The 24,036-nt window shown below is 42.5% G+C and overlaps 2 protein-coding genes and 2 long non-coding RNA genes across 4 annotated transcripts in view; 3 read left to right on the forward strand and 1 right to left on the reverse strand.

The window, feature by feature from the left end:
- Positions 1–365: 365 nt before the first annotated feature.
- On the reverse strand, positions 366–2,776 carry LOC146679473 (uncharacterized). The gene is made up of 4 exons (XM_085450197.1): positions 2,211–2,776; positions 2,018–2,125; positions 1,767–1,940; positions 366–1,163 (listed from the first exon to the last, which is right to left on the reverse strand). Exons 2-4 carry the CDS (start codon positions 2,066–2,068, stop codon positions 531–533), a joined length of 858 nt encoding a protein of 285 aa, XP_085306323.1. The 5' UTR covers positions 2,069–2,125; positions 2,211–2,776; the 3' UTR covers positions 366–530.
- Positions 786–3,274, forward strand: LOC146679474 (uncharacterized). Its single transcript, XR_014918529.1, has 2 exons — positions 786–844; positions 2,951–3,274. It is a non-coding gene; the product is annotated as an uncharacterized LOC146679474 (long non-coding RNA).
- Positions 3,275–8,127: 4,853 nt separating this feature from the next.
- Positions 8,128–9,548, forward strand: LOC146679475 (uncharacterized). Its single transcript, XR_014918528.1, has 3 exons — positions 8,128–8,272; positions 9,252–9,372; positions 9,457–9,548. It is a non-coding gene; the product is annotated as an uncharacterized LOC146679475 (long non-coding RNA).
- A 4,693-nt stretch (positions 9,549–14,241) lies between these two features.
- Positions 14,242–24,036, forward strand: part of LOC146679476 (uncharacterized) — a 35,444-nt gene continuing 25,649 nt past the window's right edge. The window contains exons 1-3 of the mRNA XM_085450205.1: positions 14,242–16,002; positions 20,612–20,785; positions 21,014–21,187. Of these exons, the coding sequence (XP_085306331.1) occupies positions 14,912–16,002; positions 20,612–20,785; positions 21,014–21,187 (1,439 nt within the window). The 5' untranslated portion in view covers positions 14,242–14,911. The remainder of the gene's footprint in view (positions 16,003–20,611; positions 20,786–21,013; positions 21,188–24,036) is intronic.

The raw sequence follows: 24,036 nt of genomic DNA on the forward strand, positions 1-24,036 counted from the left end.
ACTTTCTAGCTGCAAAAGCACGTTTCTGCAAAAGCATGCAGTTTCCTGTCAGCACTTTTTGGCACAGAGTGTACTCAGAGTTAGGCCTTTCTTATATAAAGCAATATAATCAGCATATAAACATTTAAGATGATAAATTTAAAGCTCAACAGTAACTGCTATAAATATTATAACTACACATGTAGTGCTTTTGCTTAAGTAAATTATAGTTGGGATCATAATAAGAAAACATGTGTTCTTGTTGTTTTTATTTTCTGTGTACCCTGGGTACAGACCAGTATGAAAATGGGATTCTTCCCAATAAATGCTGTCTGATAATGCTTCATATTGCATTAAACACTAGATATGTAAGCAAACAAACAAAAACCCATAGAAGCCAGTTTTAATTATTAAATGTGACAATTACATGGAGATGGAAAGTAAACATGCTTATACACGTCTCTGTGATTACAGAAAATCCACACAGATGCTGTCAGAGCAGAGAATCTTTGATTTATCAGAATGATGAATGCAAATGATTTCATGAAATCTCACTCTTGTTCTGGGTTGTAAAATTCACCTGTCCAGTTAAACCGAATCCTTTGCAACACGGTTCTAAGAACCCTACCAACCTCATCCTCAGCTCTCTGCCTGTTGTCCTTTTCAGCTGAGTATTCATCCACATGTGTTTCAACTTCTCTCTCATTTTCAAGCAAATTGCTCAGGCTCTCAGCTTCAGCACAGTTACCATATGGCCACTCTCTGAGGTCTTCTGTGTTCAAGCCAAACAAATTCTTACATGATCTGCAAGGCTTCATTCTGGCACCATCACGGAGACAAAAAGCCTCACACCTGATATTTCCAGGTACTTCAATTGTTCCATCAAAGTAATCTTTCTGGACTGTGTTTGGATAATAGGTCATCACCGCACCAGATACATATTTATGCCATTTGCTAAGACAGGAGGCAGCAATCATAATTTTCCCAGCGTTAGGACCTTTGGTGGACATGGAGACTCCGCAGTACCTTTCTGATTTGTTGGTTTGGGATTTTTGAGAAATGCAGATGGTGGACGAGACGAAAGCTGTTTTTTTATTATTCTCTTCTAAGTCCAAGTCTGTGAGGAGATCTTGCAGACTCTGCTTTATTTGCTCTTCATTCTCTGAGTTATTTTGCAGGACGATCTGAAAACAGTTACAGATCTGGTCAAAGTGTTGCACCTGATTATATAGTTGTTTTTCATAGAAAGTTGATCAACATGTTTGTTTCGCTGCTTGACTTATTTAACTATGCAGGACCATTGGATGCTTTTGATTTAGACATTTTAAGATAGGGGGTGAAACAAGTCACAAAAATCTATTTAATTTTAAATCAATAAGCAAAAATCCATCTTTGTTCTCACTAATTTATAATTAAATTTGCTAATTGACCTTTTTTTTTCTATTTTGCTATGCCGGGCTGTCAAAACACGCTGAATTTAGAGTCTTTGAGCTTAACAGATCCAGCAGCTACACAGTGACAGCATCATATACGCCTTGAAGACTGTAAGCATCTCCAATAATGAGTCTGTTAGACATTATTTAGAACTAACAAATTCTGAAGCAAGTCTCCAGCTCTCCTGCAGTCTCTGTGTTTGGTGGAGAAGTATAGCTAGAAGCATATGTTGAAGTATAAGGTACAGTATGGATTTTCTTTGGATTTCTCAGTAAAAAAGCACTTTGCATTATACTTTCCTAAAAACTGGAAGTTTGTCAGATTGACTGACAATGTGAGAAGAGTTATCTTACCATGTCGAGCACACAGGAGAAGGGACTTCGCCTGGGAAGCTGAGTCGAATACAACTTTAAAGGCCTGGGATATCTTCTCATTAAAGAACCCAAAACAAAAGGATTAGGGAAGATTTCTTCTGGAGAAAAGGGGATGTTGTTGATTTTGCCCAGAAACAACATGCTGTGAAGGATCTGTTGAGTGAAAACATATTTGCTTATTGTTAGTAGTGATAAACAGGACTGTCTTAAAAGTGTCAAAGGTAACACACCTCATCCACCAAGTGTTGACTTCCCGGAGTCATGTAAGAGCCCCGAACCATCCTCTTGGTAATCTTGTAGGCATTAGTTTTGAACCTCCTTTGAGAAATTGTTGTCTTCTACAATGATAATGATCGAGCAGTTAGGGATTTAAAGACACAGGAGATCTGATAACTTTGGCTACAGCAGAGTCTGCAGACATACCTATTTTGCTCTTGGTCGGCCTATTTTAAACATGAGAGAAAACATAGTTAGTGAAATGTTGATAACATACAATGACTATCATTGGTGGCTGAAAAGATGCCAGGTAACAAGTGAAAAGCTGCTACTTACCATCGCCACAGTCTAAGAATGAAACAGGAAACACTGAGCGAGTTGCCTCCATCTTAAAGCTGTTGATCATGTGATTTAAAGGAAAGCCACACCCAGCTCTTTCCTGGAATTTTACTCGACTGTAGAAAACTGCTCCATTTGCCCCGCCCACCCATGATCTTTAATATCTGCCAAAAACAACCTTTTGGTTGTCAGTAACCAGCCGATCGTTTTCGCGATTAAAAAATGACTTTTTGCGGCGGCGTTCCCACCGCGAGCAGAACTCCGGCTCAAAAACCGCTGTTTTTGAACACTTTTATTTACTTAAGCATTTTAATGGGCTTACTTTGAAACAAAGTGCGATTGAATGATTATTGTTATGTGTTGCCTTGAATTCGGCTATGCTGTCTGTTAGACAGCTGTTTTCCTTTATTGTTGTTTTTGTATTGTTTGTAGCGAACGCTACTGGACTGTATAGATTAAGCTACGTAGCCAAGATAATTAATAATTTAACTGTTGTACATTGGTTGATGATGATTTGCATTGTTACATAGGCTTGCAGAAAAATATATTTGTTTACCGGTAAACTGAATCGAACTTGATGTGCTAATGGACGTTTTTCTGACCTACAGGTCAGGTTTTGTTCCCTCCCTTTGAATTAATCTTCTTCATATTGAAGTGGCGAGCCGGTAGGACCATTCTTTGTTTCCCCTCTTTCCCCCACTTAGCCGTCTTTGGATTACGGACATATTTCCCCATTTGTATGAAGCTGGACTCTAAGGAGGAATACCTTAAAAGCGAACTTTAAAAAGAAGAGGACCAAAAAGGACTTTTGCACAGAAAGATCACAGCATTGATTTATTATTTAATTGTGGGCATTTATGTTGTGTGTTGTGTTAATTATTTTGTTCCATTTCCCCTTTCCTCCATTTATTCAATATATTTTTGGTACAAGATATTGCAGTCTTTGGTCTCATCATTCACACCATCTAGGCTCCATAAAGAACTATTTCTTCTGCGCGTCAGTCAGTAAACTCATCCATTGAAATAAACTAGTCCTTAAATAACTTTGAGTTACACAGTGGCAAATGTAATAGAGAAAGACACAGGGCCACCTGAAATCTGTCGTCCTATCTGATTCAAAACCAACATGTAGGAGAATCTGGAATCTTTGATTTTGAGTTAAAAATAAAATATGGGTAAAATGCAGAAATGTTTTTACTAACATGTACTAACAGAGACTTGGAGGAGAGAGACCTAATGTTTAATAATCCACATTTCACTGTTTTACTCTTTGGTTCAGATGTGGATACTGTATTGTTCTTTCTTTGTGATTGTTTATGTTTAAGTTGTTTGTTGCTGGTTTTTAGTTTGTTTTTTGTCTGTTTGGAAGCTGACACAGTCTCTATGGAGATGGGTTTTTGGGGGGTAGCAGGAGGAGAGAAGCTGCAGAGAGGCGTGTAAGACTGCAACTCTGCTTCCTGGTCCCAACTCTGGATAGTCATATTTTGGGGGGTTTAATAAACTACTACTGCATGATGTAAAGCTGAAGTATGACACAGCTTTATGAACCTCCTGTTATCCTGGTAGACGAGTACAGCAATAAATCTTTTACTTGAACATCTTCTGGCTCCAATAAGCTTTGAAATGTGACCATGAAGTCAGAGACACACTGACTGAAACCCACAGCTGTGACTGTGGATCACATCCACACACAGTGTAGCTGCTGTCTCTGTGTGAGGTCTGTGTATATATGTACATATTTATGCTTATATTCATGTTCTCTTATTCCCCTTTATTTGATATCCTAATTCTGTGCTGTGTAAAAGTTTGTCGGTGTTCTGCTGCTACAAACTGGATTTCCTGGAGGATAAACATGAGGGATTCATAAAGTTCTATCTCTCTGTTAAAATCCCCCAAAATAAATGAAATGTGAATTTCAGGCAGACGTGTTTTTAAAAGAGTCTCTTTAATGGAAAAATGTGTTTTTAAAACCAGCCAATAGGAGCGTCTGTGGATATCAGCTGAGGCTGAACTCAGGAACACCATCACATATAAATACACAGAATTAAATCACTAGATAAAAGACGTCATTAAATAAGGATCAAATCAACATGTCAGAGGTCAAAGGTCAGAAGAGGTGTGGTTAAACACTGGCAGTGCAGTGACCTAATGCAGTTTGGTTACCGCCACGGGAAAAGCCCCGCCCCCTCTGAGCCTCCGCTGTGTCCTCAGCACATCCAGGAGCAGCAGGTCAGAGGGGGCGGGGCCATGTCAGGACTTATTTTAAGTAAAATTTAAAGTGGAGCGACGGCAGGAGTCACACAGCAGTAACCAGCTCTGTCTGCCAGGGTCAAAGGTCAAACAAGTCCTGCAGCTGACCCACACACAGACTTACACTGATCCACAGAGAGTGATGAATCCACACATCACTCGGCTGGAGGAAGCTGGGTTTTGTTAGATTATAATATTATTTTATGCCATGTTATACCCCTAATTAAAGATTGTGAATTATTATGTAGTTTTAGTTTGCATTATTCTCCTGAATTAGAAGAAGCTGATAACTATTGCATTAGTTAAACTGATGTGCATTATATTAAACTGCTGATTTATTGTGAATGAATGATATTGTTTTATGATGCATTATACTGCTGAGTTATAAGAAATGCTGTTTGCAGAAAGTCATCGCCTTATTTGTCTGATTAGAAGAGAACATGCTGGAGTTTTCTGCCCCATCTCAGCAGGAGCAGATAAACAGGGAGCCAAGGTCGTAGCTTAGACGCTGTGTGAGAGAAAGCATGTGAATGTTTAGGCTTTTATGATAAGGTGGAGGCACCAGAGGCTATAAGAGTTTGAGCAATACTCCACCATTTTGAGATCAGAGGCTGTCTGCATCAGTGTCCATCTCCCACGTGTGTGATCATTAAAATCATCGTTTGACTCAACCCGACCGGACCAGTGTTGTTATTGTGGTTTTTCTCTTGTCTCCATCCCCAATATTTTGAACTCGTAACATTTTCCACACCGTCCAATCAGAAACTAGTGTTGACGCTGAGACCCGTCTCTGTAACAGGAAGTCCATGAACAGGCAGACCCTCTGCAGCAGGCTGACCTGTGACCTCTGAGACAGAGGGAGGAGTTTGTGTCAGCAGGGGGCGCTGCAGCATCGCCTGAGAGCTTTAAGAACAACAGCAATAAACAGGAAGTGAAAGTCACACTTCTGTTGGTGTGCGTCATCAGCAGACCCCACCCTCTGCAGGAAGCTGAGATAAGAAGCAGCCAATCACAGAGCAGAGAGCATGTGACTTCCTGTTCCTGCTGTTACTGTGACAACAGCTCCTGGGACAGAGAGCAGCTTTCTAAAGAGGAAAGATGCTGCTGTCACCCCCGGATGTCATGTGACCCACCTGATGTACCGATTTAAGACTGTAAGAACAATAATAACAACATGTTTTAGTCAGGTGATCCATGCAGAGCAGATCCATGTGACCAAACACAGCTGGATCACATGTTTCCTCTCCTGGAAACAGAAAGCCTTCATGTATAAAGGCTCATGTACCCACTGAGCCCTGCTCTCAGATCTGTGAGGCTTTAACAAACAACAGTTTAAAGTCATGTTTAGCATCTTCTGTCAGTGTGGAAGGTCACACACTTTCCTGAGTGTTGAACCCTGAACTACTAGCTGTTCATGTCAGCCTGGACATAAATACAGACCTGCCTGCTGTCATAGACCCCAGCACTCACATGTTACTTATAAGTGACTCATATGTATGCATGTATATATTGTGTATATTGTGCTATTTCTTACTTAGTGTGTTGTGTCTTTGTTCCTGTTTGTGCTGCAGCACTGTAACCTAAATAATTTCCCCTGGGGATCAAAAAAGTCTTCTGATTGTGATTAAATGAAACCAGTCAGAGCAGAGGACGGTGATGTAAGGAATGGGATTTTAATCAGCCAGTCTCCTTTAACTCTCAGCATCACAAAGTAATGTGGTAACATCTGGACTGATGTGTTTACTGTCAGCTAGTTTAAATGCTGTAGGCTGCAGCCGCTGCTCTAACACTATAACTGTAACAGGGCTCAGTGCTGCTTCTAACAGTCTGAGCTGCTTCAGGCTTTATTTGTGAGGAGCACAGCAGCTTACAAACACGTGGCTGGGCCTGGACCCAAAGGAGTGTTTGTTAAAGCCTGCAGTGAATCCAGCAGCAGAATGATGGAAATGCAACACAGCAATGATGAAGAGGAGCAGCATTAAAGCCAAAGTCCAGTTCATACAGTTAGGTCCATAAATCAAATAAGGGAAAATAAAATGTTGTTGGATGCACCTGTCTGCACCCTTAATGCTCTCTGGTCGCTATGGTAACGCGTAAACATTTCTTTCAAAATAAGACACACGACTACAACACGGGAAAAGACCCAGGGAAACGAAGTTAACGATAAAAACCCTGAAAACCATTGTTGGATTTATATTTTATCATTGTCATTGTTATTGGGGAATATCTAACCATATATGCTCAGAGGTGTAGAACCAATTGTGTAATGATAGTAGTCTTTAAAGACTTTGTGTGACTCCAGAGCGTTCTGGCATTCACACCCACGTCCTGGGATCATGGGAGAGGTGCTACCTTCTTATTGTTTTGTGGTAGGATGTCTGTTTTAGTCTAAGTGCCTTTTGTTTAGATGAACTGCTGGACTTCCAGACCAGCAGGTTTAGGGAAGTCGTTTATGGGGTCACACTCTGACTCCACACACACACACACACACACACACACACACACACACACACACACACACACACACACCTACATAACATACAGACTGGTACCTTTGTTCACGTGTATGTTAATGAACCTATGTATATTCATGTAACCTCAATAAAAGAGCAGTGTTACGAGGGAACGGACGAGAGCGACTGTGGTCAAGCGAAGGAACGGCATTGGTCCAGTTCTCTCCCGTGCACGAGAAACAAAGAACTACTCGTGTCTTGGGTGAACCCATTGTGAGATCTAGCCCCACGCTATCATGTGATTTCCTGTGATCAAATGTCCCAGGATGTGAGTGGGCGTTAAGACGTCCATGTCCCTCTTCAAGCAACTTAAAGAAGTCCAGACGCTTTTCTTTCCAAGCTCCTTCAACAACATCATTCATAGAACAGCTTCCAGCTTCTTTTGCTCGGCTACAGTTTGGATGGATTTGCATTTAAAGATGCAACAAGAAAAAATGGTTAGGGTCAGGAGGTCAAAGGTCAGAGCTCCTGTGGGTCTGAGGGCGGCCTCACGCTGGAGAAGGATGAAGGAGTCTGACCTGAGCCAGTGTTTGACATGAACACATCAGCACTGCTGTCAGTGAGCCTAACGACAGCCGTTAGCATCATTTCAGTGTTTCAGTCATAAAAACACTTCCTGTCTCTGTGGTGGTTACAGTGACATCATGCAGTTTGTGCTTTGACCTCCAGAGGGCGACAAATCAGCACAGACAGAGAGCTCCATTCAAACTTTGCTGCCATCAGGAATAATTCTTCAAATATAATCATCAGTGTTTGAGCAGTTATGATATCAGGGACAATCTAGACATGTGTGACAATACTGAACATGTCACATGACACACCTCAAACATCATGTGATCCACTCTCAGTCTGCACTTTCATTCATGACTTCAACAGGTTGAAATGAGCTTTGAAGAAACATCAGGTCAGTGCTGAAACATTTAAACGCTGCAGGAAGAACAACAACAAAGTGATGACGGATGTTTGTGCTTCAAACAGGAAAACCAGCAGAAATAAATCACAGCCTGCCAGAGGTTTGGAGTTTCCCAGGTGCAACTGAACGCAGCACAGTGTCCCGATGCTCCTTATTGTCCGCAAACGTCTCTTTGGGTGTTTCCTTCCTGCTCAAAGTTTACTTTCACTTCCTGAACTTCGTGGAGTGGAGCTTGTTGTTGGTGTGAAGAAACTGTAAGTTTGCTTTGTTTCCTCCTTTAACAGTTTGTCTTTAGGAACTTTACTGTTTGTTCAGCTCGTGTTTGATTTCTTCACACAACAAACTGTGTGTGTTTGTATTTCCGGTCTCTCCATTAAAGTCAGTGTGTAATGTTTCCTGGCTAACATCAGCTGTGTGCAGCTTAGTTCAGCACAAATCTGCCGCTCCATAGTTCACGGTAACGGACTCACAGCTGGACCAACGAGGCCGAGTGTGTCCGCCACTCTGAGCTACGTTCGTGTTTGTGTACTTGTAGTTTGTACTTTGAGTTCACTCAGAGCCCACAGAGGACGCAGCGTACGTGATGACGTCACAGCCCTTTACCTCCTTTACTGTCACTGTGATTAATATTTACACACGAGACACCTGCAGAGCTCTGACGCTAAGCTAGCACACAGCATGCTAACACTAAGCTAACGCTAAGCTAAAGCTAAGCTAACACTAAGCTAACACTAAGAGTTCTTACAGACACGAGTTAAAAAGCTGCTTTTAGTGTGTGATCAGAGTCCAGGACTGAGAGCAGCAGCAGAGCTGATGGATGATGAATTACTGGATGGAAGAAGCTTCTCATTAGCAGTGAATCAGTGTGTGTGCAGTTCTCTGCAAACTCAGCAGGAAGAATTAGTGTGAAGCTTTAACTCTGCTGATCCTCTTTGAATCCTGGATCAGCTGAAATGTTTAAAATGTTGTTCACACGTGTTGGACTGACTGAAGCTTCCAGTCACAGTGAATCAGTGTGTGTCAGTGAATGCATCGTGTGTGCTTCAGGCTCCATCTAGTGGACTGATAGCAGAGCAGCTGATGGCAGCTTCCTCTGCCTCACACTGCTGTCTGACTGCATCCAGCTGACACTGAGATGAAGCAGGAAAGAAGCAGCTGATATTTGGACAGCACACATGATGAAAGGAGGATTTCAGCTGATGTGCACATGAATGATTTGTGTTTCCTCTGCAGGTAGAAAGTGTGTGTGAGCTGAATTGAGCAGCATGGATCAGTGTGAGGACAGAGAGGAGGGAGTCCCTCCCTCTAAAAGCACTCTGTGTGGGGAACATGAGAGTCAGACCAAAGCTCAGAGGTGAGATGACCATCTCTAACTGTCCATGACTCTTCTCCATGTCACAGCTCAGCACTCACATCACTGCTGCATCATTATTCACAGGGACCAGCCTGGACCTCCACCCAGCTCTGTGTCCTTACAGAGTGACGGGTCTAAAGATCTTCCCATTGATTTTAAAGTGCAGCCTGCGTCTGCTGCAGAGAGGTGAGCTGTTAGCAACATGAACTCTTTGATTAAACTGCTCGATGTTGTTGGATGTAAACTACAAACACGTCGTTCCCTCAGTCCCATTTAAACTGTCTTTTAAAACAAGCCTTTGGTTTCTAAACAACTGAAAACCCACTTCAGCAAACAGGAAGTGATCAGAGCGTCCGTCCACTTCCTGTCAGGCCCTGCAAACATTTCATATTGAAGAAAAGTAGCTGACATCTCACATTTTTACTCCACCACATTCAACCATTTTGACATTTTACAGCATGAAACTCTTGTCACATGACTCCTGTTATGTTATAGAGTCATGTGACCACCAGGGAGGGATTTGTATGGATGAAACACATTCAAATCAATCTGATTCATCAATGGAAACATTTTTGGTGTAAATGCAGCAACACTGAAAACGCTGAAGATAAAAACACAACAGATGAAATATGAACAAATCGAGGCTTTGAATACACGTGTGTGTGTTTGAGACACAGAGATAAATGGATTGTGTGTCTGTCCTATTGCTGCGTGAGGGTTTTATTGTAGATTTTGTGCGTGTACACTTTTGACCACGAAGGTGTTGAAAGGGCGTAAAACAGTTGGAGGCACAAGAGTGAACACTAGTGCTGTCAGTAGATTAAAAATGACTAATTAATGACACAATCTTCTGTCATTAATCCTGATTAATCACAATTACTTGATCAATAGCTGCAGTTACATTTTTCCAACTTTATATTTAAGCCTGTAACAGACGTTTACACCATATAATGAAGTCAATGCAGAATAAACACAAAGAATGTTAAACGCTTCAATTCAAAGAGACTTTGAATAGTTTTCAGTCTTTAACTCAGCTTCTCTGCTGTAAATACAACTTTGTAACAAACATATATACTAAAAGCTAAGTGTGCACTAATATATAATCATATATAATCTATATTACTGCTGTTAATGAAAATGTTTAATCAGACTCATCACAGGGTTACTGTGGATTCATTTGGATTAATCACCATTTAACATCATTTTTAATGTAAACGAATCAAATTTCATTTCATGAGCAAACAGACTCGAGAGAAAAGGGCAAATTTACACACTTAACATGTTTATTGAACATGTAAACATTGATTAACCTCCTGAATGAGCCGACCCCCCCAGGGACAGTCCTGCATGCTAATGATGGGCTCTGCTCTGTACCTGCAGGATTCTGTCAGCCACAAACTCCTCAGCTGATCCTGAATCTGAGCCCATCTGTCAAACCATCATTTTCTTCACAGGTCTGTGGAGGTGGCACTGATCCTGCAGCAGTCTAACACTCTCTGTCACTCTTCTTCAAGTCTTTGACACGAGGAACCAAAACTATGTTATTAACAACACTAACAGGTCTGCAGTTTGTCCACTTGGCAGTTGTGTCATCAGTGCTTTGCATTGTTGGGATATTTTAAGCTGGAAGTGCTTCGGTGAAAAGAAAATTCCTTCTGTCACGATGTGCAGAATCCTTCATGTTGGTCGGCTGGTCCGTCTTGTTATTTTTTTAATGCTCAAACTTTCCATCGAGAGGTCAGTGTGTGTTTGTCATCTTCCATATTGAGCTGATTGGTTCAGCTGCCGTCACTAACAGATGTGCTGCACATCTGCACGTGTGCAAAGGTAACTCTACTTGGACAAACTGCTCGAAGTGCGTTGATAGAAACATTTCAGGGATTTTGAGTCGTTCTGCTCTCCAGATGTGTCGTGTTAAAGGTTTTTATCATGTTAATCATGATAACAGATGAACCCCTAACCCTACATGTTAATTTTGACAGCACTGGTAACTCCTTTTTAATGTTCTTCTGTCAGATCATTGATTAGACTCGACTCCAAATACGAGACTCGGAAAACTCAAATGAAAACTCAAATCAAAGCAATGAGAAAAGGACTTCTTATGTTAGAATGAAAACATGTGGAAGTGGTCAGGTTTCAAACACTCGATGAATCTACTGCACAGTTACATTCAGGGACCTTTGGCCTCCTGAGAGCATTAGTTGATGGTTCATCACAGTTTTCTCAAAGTTTCCTCTGAGCTTCTGCAGCATCATCACTTCCATCACTGATGAAAGAAAGTTCATAGAAAACAGAAAATATATCTTCAGAATCTGAGAGTCTAAAACTTGACAGACTTGATTCAGATGAAGTTATTTGAGCAGAAACTCCTGGATCGTTATCCTGTGTTGATCTAATCCTTCATGGTTCCTCCACAGAGTGGACCAGCAGAGCTCAGAGGTTCCCAGTGGTCAGTCTGCCCAGCAGCATCAAACACAGCTGGACTCCATATTTATGGTCTGTACATGTACAACAACTACTTTATTATTAATAATAATGCATTTATTTATAGGTCCCTTTCAGAACACCAAGGACTCTGTGGACTAAATGACCAAAAGAAACAAACTTTGAAATCAGACGGTGCAAATGTGATCACAGGGAAACGTTTTAAACATCGAGGCTTTAAACAGAAACCAAAGTGAAACAGTTTGTAGTCGAGATCAGTGGGAATGAAGCTGAATAACTGTTTCTTCAATAACTTTGAGCTCTTAAAAAAGAAAAACTAGCTGAAAGTCTGGCTGCTCTTATGAAAAGTACAGAGAAATTATGGGTCGCTCAACACTTGTGCACAATATAAGAGTTTAAATAAATCTAAAGAATAACTCAAAATCCTACAATCATACTGAGAAAATCATCTACAGCTAACTATCCAAGTGGATTTGTTTAAGACAGCTCCATCTGCTGGTGGCCCTCTGCAGGTGCATGAAAGGGGCGTGTTTATAGTGAAAGTAGTAGAGAAAGTAAACCCCACGGGAAGGAGGGAGGACTCTCAGCAGCTTCCAGCTCATATTCAGACATTTGACTTCTCACTGAAAGCAGCAAGTTTGAGTGTCTGTACCTTAGTTAGAAGAGATAACATGTCAGTAGTAATTAGAGTTGATTGAGCAATGCTGTCCTTATAATGTAGTTTATGATTTTTATGGACAAGTCCAGTTTTTCTGTAGAGCCTCTCAAGTTGGTGACAGCAGCAGTGGAAGTTCACGTGTGAACCAGAGCAGCAAATCAGGTCCAAATGTGTTGTTCACAGTGAGTGGGATCATCATTGGCTGCTATGTTAACCTCCTGCAGCAGGATGTCTTTGGTCAGAGAATGGATAGATCACTAAGTCATTGTTGAGTTTAGGGAGACAGTAGACAGTTGGAGGAGGTTCAGCCAGTTGACACACAGTAGATAAAATAACTGAAGGCAGGAGCAGACACCTGTATGACTTTCCACCTCTCACATAGATTATTGTCCCTGGGCAGCGCCACAGGGCTGGTAGATGTAAACAAAGCTGGAGGAGAGGATTGATTCATCTGAGAAAAGTCACAGAGTTGTGTCTTGATGCTCAATCATCCAGGTACGTAAATCCCAAAAAGCTTGATTCTGTTCATCTGGATGTTTTCAGTGGGAGAAACGTTTCATCATCATCAGGTGACTTCTTCAGTCTCAGCTGACTGCAGGTTTCAATCTCATAAACAGGACATTTGTATGACTGAAACCAGCCCACTGAAGGAACAATGGGCTGGGAGGTCAGTTCATTGATCATTGGTACGCATATTGTCAGGACCATTGATCAATGGTTGTTGATCAATGGTCATGAGTCCAGTTCACAGAGAGCTGGGGAATGGCTGCAATCACAGCATGTAAGATGGTGACAGTTGTACCCTTAGGCCCCTCCTCCATTCAGAGATGGTCTTTCCTTTTCACATAAATGGCCTCCTTGACTCCGCCCTCAAACCAGCGTTCACATTTCCTCAGGACCTTCTTGATGTGAAGTTCTTCTGCTTCCCTGGCTGCTGTGTCTGTGGGGATGGTGTTTGTTCTGTGTTGTAGCGTCCTGATTACGCCCAGTTTGTGCTCCAGTGGATGATGAGAGTCAAACCTTAAATACTGATCTGTATGTGTAAACAGAGTGAACCTTTAAGACCAGTTGTCTGTACGATCAACTCAGTCACCTGAAACATCTCCAAGTTTCTGGCTTTGATCATCAACCCGTTGGTAGTTCAGCTCTGAACACCAGTGAAATGTTTCTCCCACTGAAATCGCTGCATTCATATGAACAGCATCAACGTTTTGGGATCATGGAGTTGTGGACAAAGTCTCAGTTAATCAGATAAAGTCAAACCTATAATTGGTAAAGAGTTCGTGGATGATATGCCCCTTGATGGTAAAGAAGTGGATGTTGTGTGGACTAAAGTTCAGAGTGGTGGGTCATTCATAAATATTCTGTTCCAGCTGCTGGAGGACAACATCATCACTTTTGTGAAGAACGAGCTGAAGAAGATCCAGAAGGCTCTGAATCCAAATAAGCCCCAGTGCTTGGAGTTTCAGAGGGAGGATGATGAGCAGAGGAGAAACAGCAGAGAGGCATTTGTGAAGATCACAGTGGACTTCCTGAGGAGAATGAAGCAGGAGGAGCTGGCTGACCGTCTGCAGAGACGTAAGAGGATTTATCTAAAGATTTAAGCTGCTGGATAAATGAGACACTTGTGACACCAGTGTGTTCAGTCATTTCTCAGTGGGTCAGAAATTGTCATCAGCATTTTGTAAAATATGATTGTTAAAGTTGTATTTTTATTATTATTATTCAGAACTTCCAGCTGCTGTTTGTCATCGTAAACTTAAGTCTAAGCTGAAGGAGAAGTTCCAGTGTGTGTTTGAGGGCATCGCTAAAGCAGGAAACCCAACCCTCCTGAATCAGATCTACACAGAGCTCTACATCACAGAGGGAGGGACTGCAGAGGTCAATGATGAACATGAGGTCAGACAGATTGAAACAGCATCCAGGAAACCACACAGACCAGAAACAACCATCAGACAAGAAGACATCTTTAAAGCCTCACCTGGAAGAGATGAACCAATCAGAACAGTGCTGACAAAGGGAGTGGCTGGCATTGGGAAAACAGTCTTAACACAGAAATACAGCCTGGACTGGGCTGAAGACAAAGCCAACCAGGACATCCAGTTCATATTTCCATTCACTTTCAGAGAGCTGAATGTGCTGAAATAGGAAAAGTTCAGCTTGGTGGGACTTGTTCATCACTTCTTTACTGAAACCAAAGAAGCAGGAATCTGCAGCTTTGAAGACTTCCAGGTTGTGTTCATCTTTGATGGTCTGGATGAGTGTCGACTTCCTCTGGACTTCCACAAAACTACAATCCTAACTGACCCTAGAAAGTCCACCTCAGTGGATGTGCTGCTGATAAACCTCATCAGGGGGAAACTGCTTCCCTCTGCTCGCCTCTGGATAACCACACGACCTGCAGCAGCCAATCAGATCCCTCCTGTCTGTGTTGGCATGGTGACAGAGGTCAGAGGGTTCACTGACCCACAGAAGGAGGAGTACTTCAGGAAGAGATTCAGAGATGAGGAGCAGGCCAGCAGGATCATCTCCCACATCAAGACATCACGAAGCCTCCACATCATGTGTCACATCCCAGTCTTCTGCTGGATCACTGCTACAGTTCTGGAGGATGTGCTGGAAACCAGAGAGGGAGGACAGCTGCCCAAGACCCTGACTGAGATGTACATCCACTTCCTGGTGGTTCAGGCCAAAGTGAAGAAGGTCAAGTATGATGGAGGAGCTGAGACAGATCCACACTGGAGTCCAGAGAGCAGGAAGATGATGGAGTCACTGGGAAAACTGGCTTTTGATCAGCTGCAGAAAGGAAACCTGATCTTCTATGAATCAGACCTGACAGAGTGTGGCATCGATATCAGAGCAGCCTCAGTGTACTCAGGAGTGTTCACACAGATCTTTAAAGAGGAGAGAGGACTGTACCAGGACAAGGTGTTCTGCTTCATCCATCTGAGTGTTCAGGAGTTTCTGGCTGCTCTTCATGTCCATCTGACCTTCATCAACTCTGGACTCAATCTGCTGGAAGAACAACAAACAACCTCCCAGAAGTCTGAAACAGGAGAATCTGCAGAGAAACACTTCTACCAGAGTGCTGTGAACAAGGCCTTAGAGAGTCCAAATGGACACCTGGACTTGTTCCTCCGCTTCCTCCTGGGTCTTTCACTGCAGACCAATCAGGCTCTCCTACGAGGTCTGCTGACACAGACAGGAAGTAGCTCACAGACCAATAAGAAAACAGTCCAGTACATCAAGGAGAAGCTCAGTAAGAATCTGTCTGCAGAGAAAAGCATCAATCTGTTCCACTGTCTGAATGAACTGAATGATCGTTCTCTAGTGGAGGAGATCCAACAGTCCCTGAGATCAGGAAGTCTCTCCACAGATGAACTGTCTCCTGCTCAGTGGTCAGCTCTGGTCTTCATCTTACTGTCATCAGAAGAAGATCTGGATGTGTTTGACCTGAAGAAATACTCTGCTTCAGAGAAGGCTCTTCTGAGGCTGCTGCCAGTGGTCAAAGCCTCCAACAAAGCTCTGTAAGTAAACATGAACTCATCGCTTCATTCTTAAAATCATGGGAAATAAATCAGAGGTGCTCAGTTCAAAGAACACTACCACTTTAGAAAAATTAAAAAATAGTCACTAAAATAGTCATGATACTTTAAATATTTCTCTCCAGCAGGACATGTCAGCATTTCTGAAATATTTTTGTCTTCAACTCGAATCAAAGCACAATCCAGATCCAGTCTATAAGAACATGAGCTCTGATCCTTCAGCCCCTCTGACAGGTTTATTATCCTCAAGTTGTTCACTTGTCTCCAACAACCAGGAGTCTAGCTCTGTTTTTTAAAGCAAATACTTGAGCTACCAGACTGCACCTACATCGTTTTCAGATGTTCTTATTTTAAGGTCTGGTTTGTGTCTCATCTTTATTGCAATCCCCCATGTCTCTCTGTTTTTCAAATATAAATCTGTTACCTCGGTGTGGCCAGAACAACATGGTGAACCCAAAATACAGACAAAGGTGAAGGAACTGAATATTACTAGACGTGAAGGCTTTATTTACACACAGGAACTTGACACTTGGAATTTTTTAACATGAACTGTGAACTATGGCGGAAGTCAAGCACTTGAAGCTGTGAGCATGAAGTGGGCTCTGTGGTAGGTTTCCGGAAATGGGTCTTGGTTGATGGTAATCTGAGTCACTGTAACAGAGGTAGAGCAGCATCAGAAAGATCACTGGTGGAGGTTACAGTAAGTGAACGAGGTTATCTTCAATGTCTTATTTGGGGTTTCTGTAGCTCAGGAGGTAAAGCTGGTCTGATCTGACCTACTGATCAGAAGGTTGGTGGTTCGATCCCTGGCTCCTCCAGTCTGCATGTCAAGTATCCTTGGGCAAGATACTAACCCCAACTTGCTCTCCGATGCATCCATCAGAGTATGAATGTGCGTGAATGTACTTAGAAAGCACTAAGTTCAGATAAAGTGTTTGTGAGAATGGGTGTGATTGGGTGGATGTGGCATGTTGTATAGAGCGCTTTGAGTACTCCGGGAGAGTAGAAAAACGCTATATAAGAATCAGTCCATTTACCATTTACTTGTCAGCAGTCGGAAAGCAACTTGGGGAAGGCAGGTGGTGAGGTCTGGGTGAGTACTTGTTAGCTTTGAATCCAGGCAAAGTGGTCCAGTAAGTCTAAGAGACGAAAGGCATTAATGTGGCTGTGAGTGAATCAAGAAGACCAGCATCCAGGAAAACGTGACTGAACTGCAAGGGTGAGTAGATGATCCGAGGATTAGGAGGTTAGCAGAGTTATTGGGAGTGCTGATGTTATATTCAGCCTAGTAGATTACTGTCAGGTGTGGACAATGGACAGGCTGACCAGGCTTCACCCAAAGGCAGAAACCAGAGTCAAGCATTCTCTTTCACTTGGCATCATTTACCTCTCCCTTCTCCAATTTCTGATGTGTCCACCTTTGCAATGATAACTGTGATCAGGGTGAACCAAAAAGGTGCCGTGGTGAACAGATACTTAAGTTTGGTGAATGCAGTTTCAGCTTTGGGGGACCAGATGCATGCTGAGACTTGAGTGGTGCAGCTACCTGACTATAGTTGAAAATGAACAGTCTATAAAAATTTGCTATTCCCAAAACCCATTGGAGATGCTTCTTGAATCTACAATGGGTACAAGGGGTAGGCCACTCTGTTAAAGCTTTCACATTTGCCAGATCCGTCTTCACCTGCCCCCGTGCCAAAATGTAACTGAAAAAAGTTATTGATGAGGAATGGAATTCACACTTTTTTGCTTTGACATAAGGTTTATTCTCCAGCAAACGTTGGAAAAATAGCATGGACATGAGACTGATGTTCCTCGCAGGTTTTGGGAAAAATGAGGATATCATCCAGATACACCAATACGAACCTGTCAAGGAAGTCCCGGAGGACATCGTTAACTAATCTTGAAACATTGCGGGAGCATTAGTTAACCCAGGCGGCATGACCAAATACTCGTAGTCCCCCAATGGCATGTTTAAAACGGTCTTCCACTTGTCTCCCTGATTGATCTGGAAAAAGTGGTAAGCGTTGCGGATGTGGGGTTTTGTAAACCCAGTGGCACTGTGAAATGGCCTGAAAGCAGAGCTAATGAGGTAATAGGTACTTATTCTTGATGGTAATATCACTGAGGCCCCTGAAGTAAATGCATGGCCAGAGAGAGCCATCCTTTTTCCCCACAAAAAAGAAGTTCCAACTTGAGATGACAATCGTTGGATTATGCCTGCACCGAGGGATTCCTTAATGTACTTTTCCATAGCCGCACACTCAGGTCTAAGCAGGTTATACAGCCAGCTAGAAGGCCGGGTGGAGCCAGAGAGTAGTTCTATGGTGCTGTCCTGTGGTTTGTGAGGTGGCAGTGAAAGCGCTTTACTTTTGCTAAATACTTCCTGAAGATCATGACATTTGGTGGGGACAGAGGAGAGATCTAAAACAGTCTCAGTGTTGGTTGATGGTTCGACAGGTTCCGGTGGACGGGCAGAAACAAGGCAATTTGAATGACAGAACAGACTCTAACTGATTACCCTCTGACCTGACCAGTCTAAGTGGGGGTTATGTAATTCTAGCCAAGGAAACCCGAGTATGAGTGGTTTGTGAGGTGCATGAAAAGCAAAAAAGGTAAGTGTTTTCTTGTGATTGCCAGGGGTGACAGGCTCTGTGCGCTGAGTTATGCGAGGGGACACTCGGTTATTTAATGACTTAGTGGGAATGGGTGGATTAAGGGGGCATAGAGGGATGTTTAACTGTCTCGCTAACTCAGACTCCATGAGGTTCTAATTGAACAAGAGCCTGAAAGGTCTGGTTAACTAGAACAGAGAGTTGGAGTTGCAATCTGGGTTTTTATGTTTGTGTGAGTATCCTCCACCCTTATCCCTGAACTTTCCAGTGGGCAGACCCTGGTGTGGAATCGAAAACAGACAGGTTCATCACGAGAAGCAAGCTGATCTTTCATGGTTTGATTTAATGACTGAAAAACATACAGCGGACGGTGGTTAGCACTGTTGCCGCACAGCAAGAAGGTCCTGAGCAAAAGTCTTTACAAACTCAACCAGGAAATCATCATGCGAGCAGAAAGAAAGAGGATGAGCAGATAGGTAAGCAAGAGAAACCCGCCAGCGTCCCAGGTTTCCAGAGAAGGTTCAGGTTCTAGGTACCTGAAATGGGATGTAATTCAATTCAATTCAATTTTATTTATATAGCGCCAAATCACAACAGTCACCTCAATGCGCTTTATATTGTACAGTAGATCGTACAGTAATAGATACAGAGAAAAACCCAACAATCATATGACCCCCTATGAGCAAACACTTTGGCGACAGTGGGAAGGAAAAACTCCCTTTTAACAGGAAGAAATTTTTGGTGTCAAAGTCAAAGCACAGATCCACCCAGTCTCTGTATTTCAGCTTATTTCCTTTATACACACATTTAACAGGAACAGTTTCAGACAGCTAGTGTTTACCTGACATTACCTGCGTACCTCACAGTTTGCAGGTAATGGGCATAATAATTACTGAACAGAGACATCCTGCTGTGAACTTTGTTGCTGTGGATCTAAAATGTAAAAATACATCTGAGAAGATTTCTAATCATGATTTTATGAGCCCCCAAAGTTTGATTCTGTTCATCTGGACGTAGCGCTCTCAGCGGGAGAAACATTTTGTCACTCATCAAGATGACTTCTTCAGGCTCAGCTGACTGCAGCTTTCCCCAATCTTATAAAAAGTACATCTGCATAATGACTCAAACCTAATGGTCAAGGAACTGACCTCCCAGCCTTATTGTTCCTTCAGTGGGCTGGTTTCAGTCATTATGCAAATGTACTTTTTATAGGGTTGGAAACCAGAAGTCAGCTGAGACTGACGAAGTCACCTGGATGAGTGACGAAATGTTTCTCCCACTGAAAGCGCTACGTCCAGATGAACAGAATCAACTTTTGGGATTTACTAACCTGGATGATTGAGCATGGATCAAGACGGGTTTTTATGAGGTATACAGTTTCTTATAATTTCTAAACCAGAAGGTTGAGGAGATGGAGCTCATGATAACTGGCTACTGCCCTTCAGCGTGCTTTATGAAATCATCCAATCAAAATAAAGTTAGGGAGAGCGGGGCTTTAAAGGGGAATGAGCCAAAGCAGCTTTTAGACAGAAAATGAAACGAGAGTCCAGGATGTGATACATTATTTATAACTACATTTACAGTAATCACACATATTAGAATTAATAAAGTGACCAGCAGTACTGTAGTAAGTCTAATACTGCAGTATTACACACATATTAGAATTAATAAAGTGACCAGCAGTACTGTAGTAAGTGTAATACTGCAGTACTCACAGGCCTGTGCCAGCAGACACTGAACTACTGTCACTAAATCAACCTGGTCTTCACTGGTTTCCATTTACATACATTGGAATAATTGTGTTTAATTTGAAATATTTTTCTTCTGTTACACTTAAATTCTTGAACATTTTTTTTATTTAATTGTGCATTGTAGTGTACTCATTTGTACACATTTGATTACTTAGATTCAACATATAAAGAGATTTTATTTGATAATAAATATTATTGTTTTGTTGTTCTTGTTATTTTTTTCAGGCTGAGCAGCTGTAACCTGTCAGAGAAAGTCTGTACAGATTTGTTGTCAGTGGTCAGCTCCCAGTCCTGTAGTCTGAGAGAGCTGGACTTGAGTACCGACAGCCTGGAGGCTTCAGCAGTAAAGCTTCTGTCTGCTGCAGTGGAGAGTCCACACGCCAAACTGAATATTCTGAGGTCTGACCGATTTGTATTCTTTTTTCTTTTGTTTGTTTGTTTTGTTTTGTTTTTAACTGAGAAAATAAATCCAGCAATTTAAACAGTAGAGGTAAACTTGATCAATTTACTGTTGTTTCGTACCACATCTGCTCAGCATAAAACAACAAGGATTCTTAAAATATAAGATTAGTTATTGCACCCTGATTACACTTTAACATCAGTCTTTGTTCATGTTTTCATTTTCAGACTCAACGTCTGTGAACTTCTAGCGGAAAACTGTGAAGCTGTGTCCTCAATGCTCAGCTCTCAGTCCTCTACTCTGACAGAGCTGGACCTGAGTATCAAAAATGTGCAGGATTCAGGAGTGAAGATTCTGTCTGCTGGACTACAAAGTTTAAAGTGTAAACTAAATACTCTGAGGTCAGATCAATTGACATTTTGTTTTTTTTAAATGAACCAATTAAACATTTTATTCAAGGCTTCCGGTTCCGGCGCTCGTGGGGATGGACACCTAGTACGAGAGCTCTCGACTGAAACTTATTAAAACTGCCCCAAGTAAATTAATACACTATCTAAGTGCACATAAAGAGGAAAAAGGGGTTTAAATGATGTCCAGAAAGAACAAAATAGCTAAGAAGTTAACGTTTGAAAACGTGGAAGATGGCAATGTGCAGCTAACAGAAGGGGCTAACGTTAGCCCCTATAGGGCTAGCCGAGGCCACTCTCCCACTCCTAGCCGCGAGGATTCTGGGACAGAAGATGAGGTTGACCCAGCAAGTTTGACGCTGATACTGAAAGAACTGAGAGGCGTTGGGAAAGAGGTGAAAGAATTTCGAAAAGACACGAAAGCGCAACTGGTGGAAATAAGGGGTGAGTTGGATAAAGCCAATGCGCGGCTTAATGATGTGGAAACCAGGGTTGCAGAACACAAAGATAAGCTCCAGAACACAGACGAGATTTTGTCTGAGATACTAACAATGCAATTCAATGTTATTTATATAGCGCCAAATCACAACAAAAGTCACCTCAAGGCACTTCATAGATACAGAGAAAAACCCAACAATCACATGACCCCCTATGAACAAGCACTTTGGCGACAGTGGGAAGGAAAAACTCCCTTTTAACAGAAAGAAACCTCTGGCAGAACCAGGCTCAGGGAGGGGCGGGGCCATTTGCTGTGATTGGTTGGAGTGAGAGAAGGAAGACAGGATAAAGACATGCTGTGGAAGAGAGACAGAGGTTAATAACAGATATGATTTAATGCAGAGAGGTCTGTTAACACATAGTGAGTGAGAAAGGTGACTGGAAAGGAAAAACTCAATGCATCATGGGAATCCCCGGCAGCCTACGTCTATTGCAGCATAACTAAGGGAGGATTCAGGGTCACCTGGCCCAGCCCTAACTATATGCTTTAGCAAAAAGGAAAGTTTGAAGCTGATCTTCAAAGTAGAGAGGGCGTCTGTCTCCTGAACTCAAACTGGGAGCTGCTTCCACACCCAGTCCAACATAGCCAGGCTTTCTTTGCTGCTTTGACAAAACCTCAAATCCCAGTCAGAGATGATGAGCATCATCACAGTGATGATCATTTCTCTATTAACCCAGGCTTTCTGCTTCAGGATCTGTGCACGCTCAGAAAACAAGGAGACCTTTAAACATAATTTCACTAAATGGATGGATTGAGCTCAGCCTACAGATGAACTGGTGCCAGAGATCATAAAGAACATCAAACAGTCAAATTCAACACTTTTAATGGAAATATGAGATTAATCTTAAAAGTAGAGATAGTGTCTGTCTCCTGAATCCAAACTGGAAGCTGGTTCCACAGAAGAGGGGCCTGAAAACTGAAGGCTCTGCCTCCCATTCTACTTTCAAATACTCTAGGAACAACAAGTAGGCCTGCAGTGTGAGAGCGAAGTGCTCTAATGGGGTGATATGGTACTACAAGGTCATTAAGATAAGATTGGGCCTGATTATTTAAGATCTTGTATGTGAGGAGCAGGATTTTGAATTCAATTCTGGATTTAACAGGAAGCCAATGAAGGGAAGCCAATACAGGAGAAATCTGCTCTCTCTTTCTAGTCCCTGTCAGGACTCTTGCTGCAGCATTTTGGATTAACTGAAGGCTTTTCAGGGAGTTTTTTGGACATCCTGATAATAATGAATTACAATAGTCCAGCCTGGAAGTAATAAATGCATGAACTAGTTTTTCAGCGTCACTCTGAGACAGGATATTTCTAACTTTAGAGATGTTGCGCAAATGGAAGAAAGCATGCAGGAAAAGTTTCAAACAAAACTAACATCACTGGAGGCTTACTCGAGGAGGGAGTCGCTCAGACTGTACAGGGTGCCGGAGGGAGAAGAATCGGGAGCTCCATCTATGGCCCACTTTGTGGAGAAGCTACTCCGGGAGAATCTCGCCATCCCACCATCAACACCGTTACAAATTCAGAGAGCACACAGAGCGTTATCATTACTCCCTCCGGACGGCTCCCAACCCAGATCGATCCTGGTAAAATTCCTGTGCTTCACGGTTAAAGAAGAAGTGCTGAGGCTCGCTTGGCAAAAGAAAGGTTTTATGCTGAATTCCAGCAAGATCAACCTCGACCACGATTACCCCCCTGAGATCATGGCTATGAGGAAGGAGTATGCAGAGGCACGAAAGGTCCTAAAAGAGAAGAATGTACGGTTTAGGACCCTCTACTCAGCGCGCCTTAAGGTTTTTTTCGAAGAAGGAGTGAAAACCTACAACACGGTGGAGGAGGCAACGGCTGACCTGGCGAGTCGGGGCCTGCCGGTAAAGGTGATTACACCACCGGCAACCCCCAGAGAAAAACTACAAAGATGCCCGCTGTGGCGGGGAGTTGGTGGTCGGCGTCCGCGTCAGATCCGAGGAGCTGCGGGATATAGAGAGAAGCTGCAAGTATACAGACGTGAAGAGAACGAATTTAATGTTATGTATTAGCTATGGACAACATGGTGAAATATGGTTACTGTCGAGCTAAAATGGGTGGGGCTTCTCGTGCTGTGAGTGACGTCGCAGTGGAAAGCCCCCTAACTCAGGGGGTAATAAGGGGTTTCCCTTCAAGTTGTGAGGGTGTCAGTGGAAGTGCTCCACTGTCAGAAGCCAGCTTAGGAGCTTTCAAGCTCCAGTTATGTTCAAATGTTTTCAGTTCATTCCTAACTTTTTTCACTTGTTACTGTTTTAAGAGGGGGTTGCCTGCTGCTATTGAGTTTATGCGCTGTGGTAACTTAATATATCTTTATGGGAA

Source organism: Copadichromis virginalis, unplaced genomic scaffold (assembly GCF_057382275.1).
Source record: "Copadichromis virginalis isolate Kocher_CV1m ecotype Utaka unplaced genomic scaffold, C_Virginalis_male_GT1.1 unmapped_scaffold_1, whole genome shotgun sequence".
Taxonomy (NCBI): Eukaryota; Metazoa; Chordata; class Actinopteri; order Cichliformes; family Cichlidae; genus Copadichromis; species Copadichromis virginalis.

Coding starts and splice junctions, on each gene's coding strand:
- LOC146679473 (XM_085450197.1), bottom strand. CDS start 2,068: ATGGTTCGGGGCTCTTACATGACTCCGGGAAGTCAACACTTGGTGGAT. Junction 1,941..2,017: donor GTCAACACTTGGTGGATGAG/GTGTGTTACCTT, acceptor TTCACTCAACAG/ATCCTTCACAGCATGTTGTT. Junction 1,164..1,766: donor TCTCCTGTGTGCTCGACATG/GTAAGATAACTC, acceptor AACTGTTTTCAG/ATCGTCCTGCAAAATAACTC.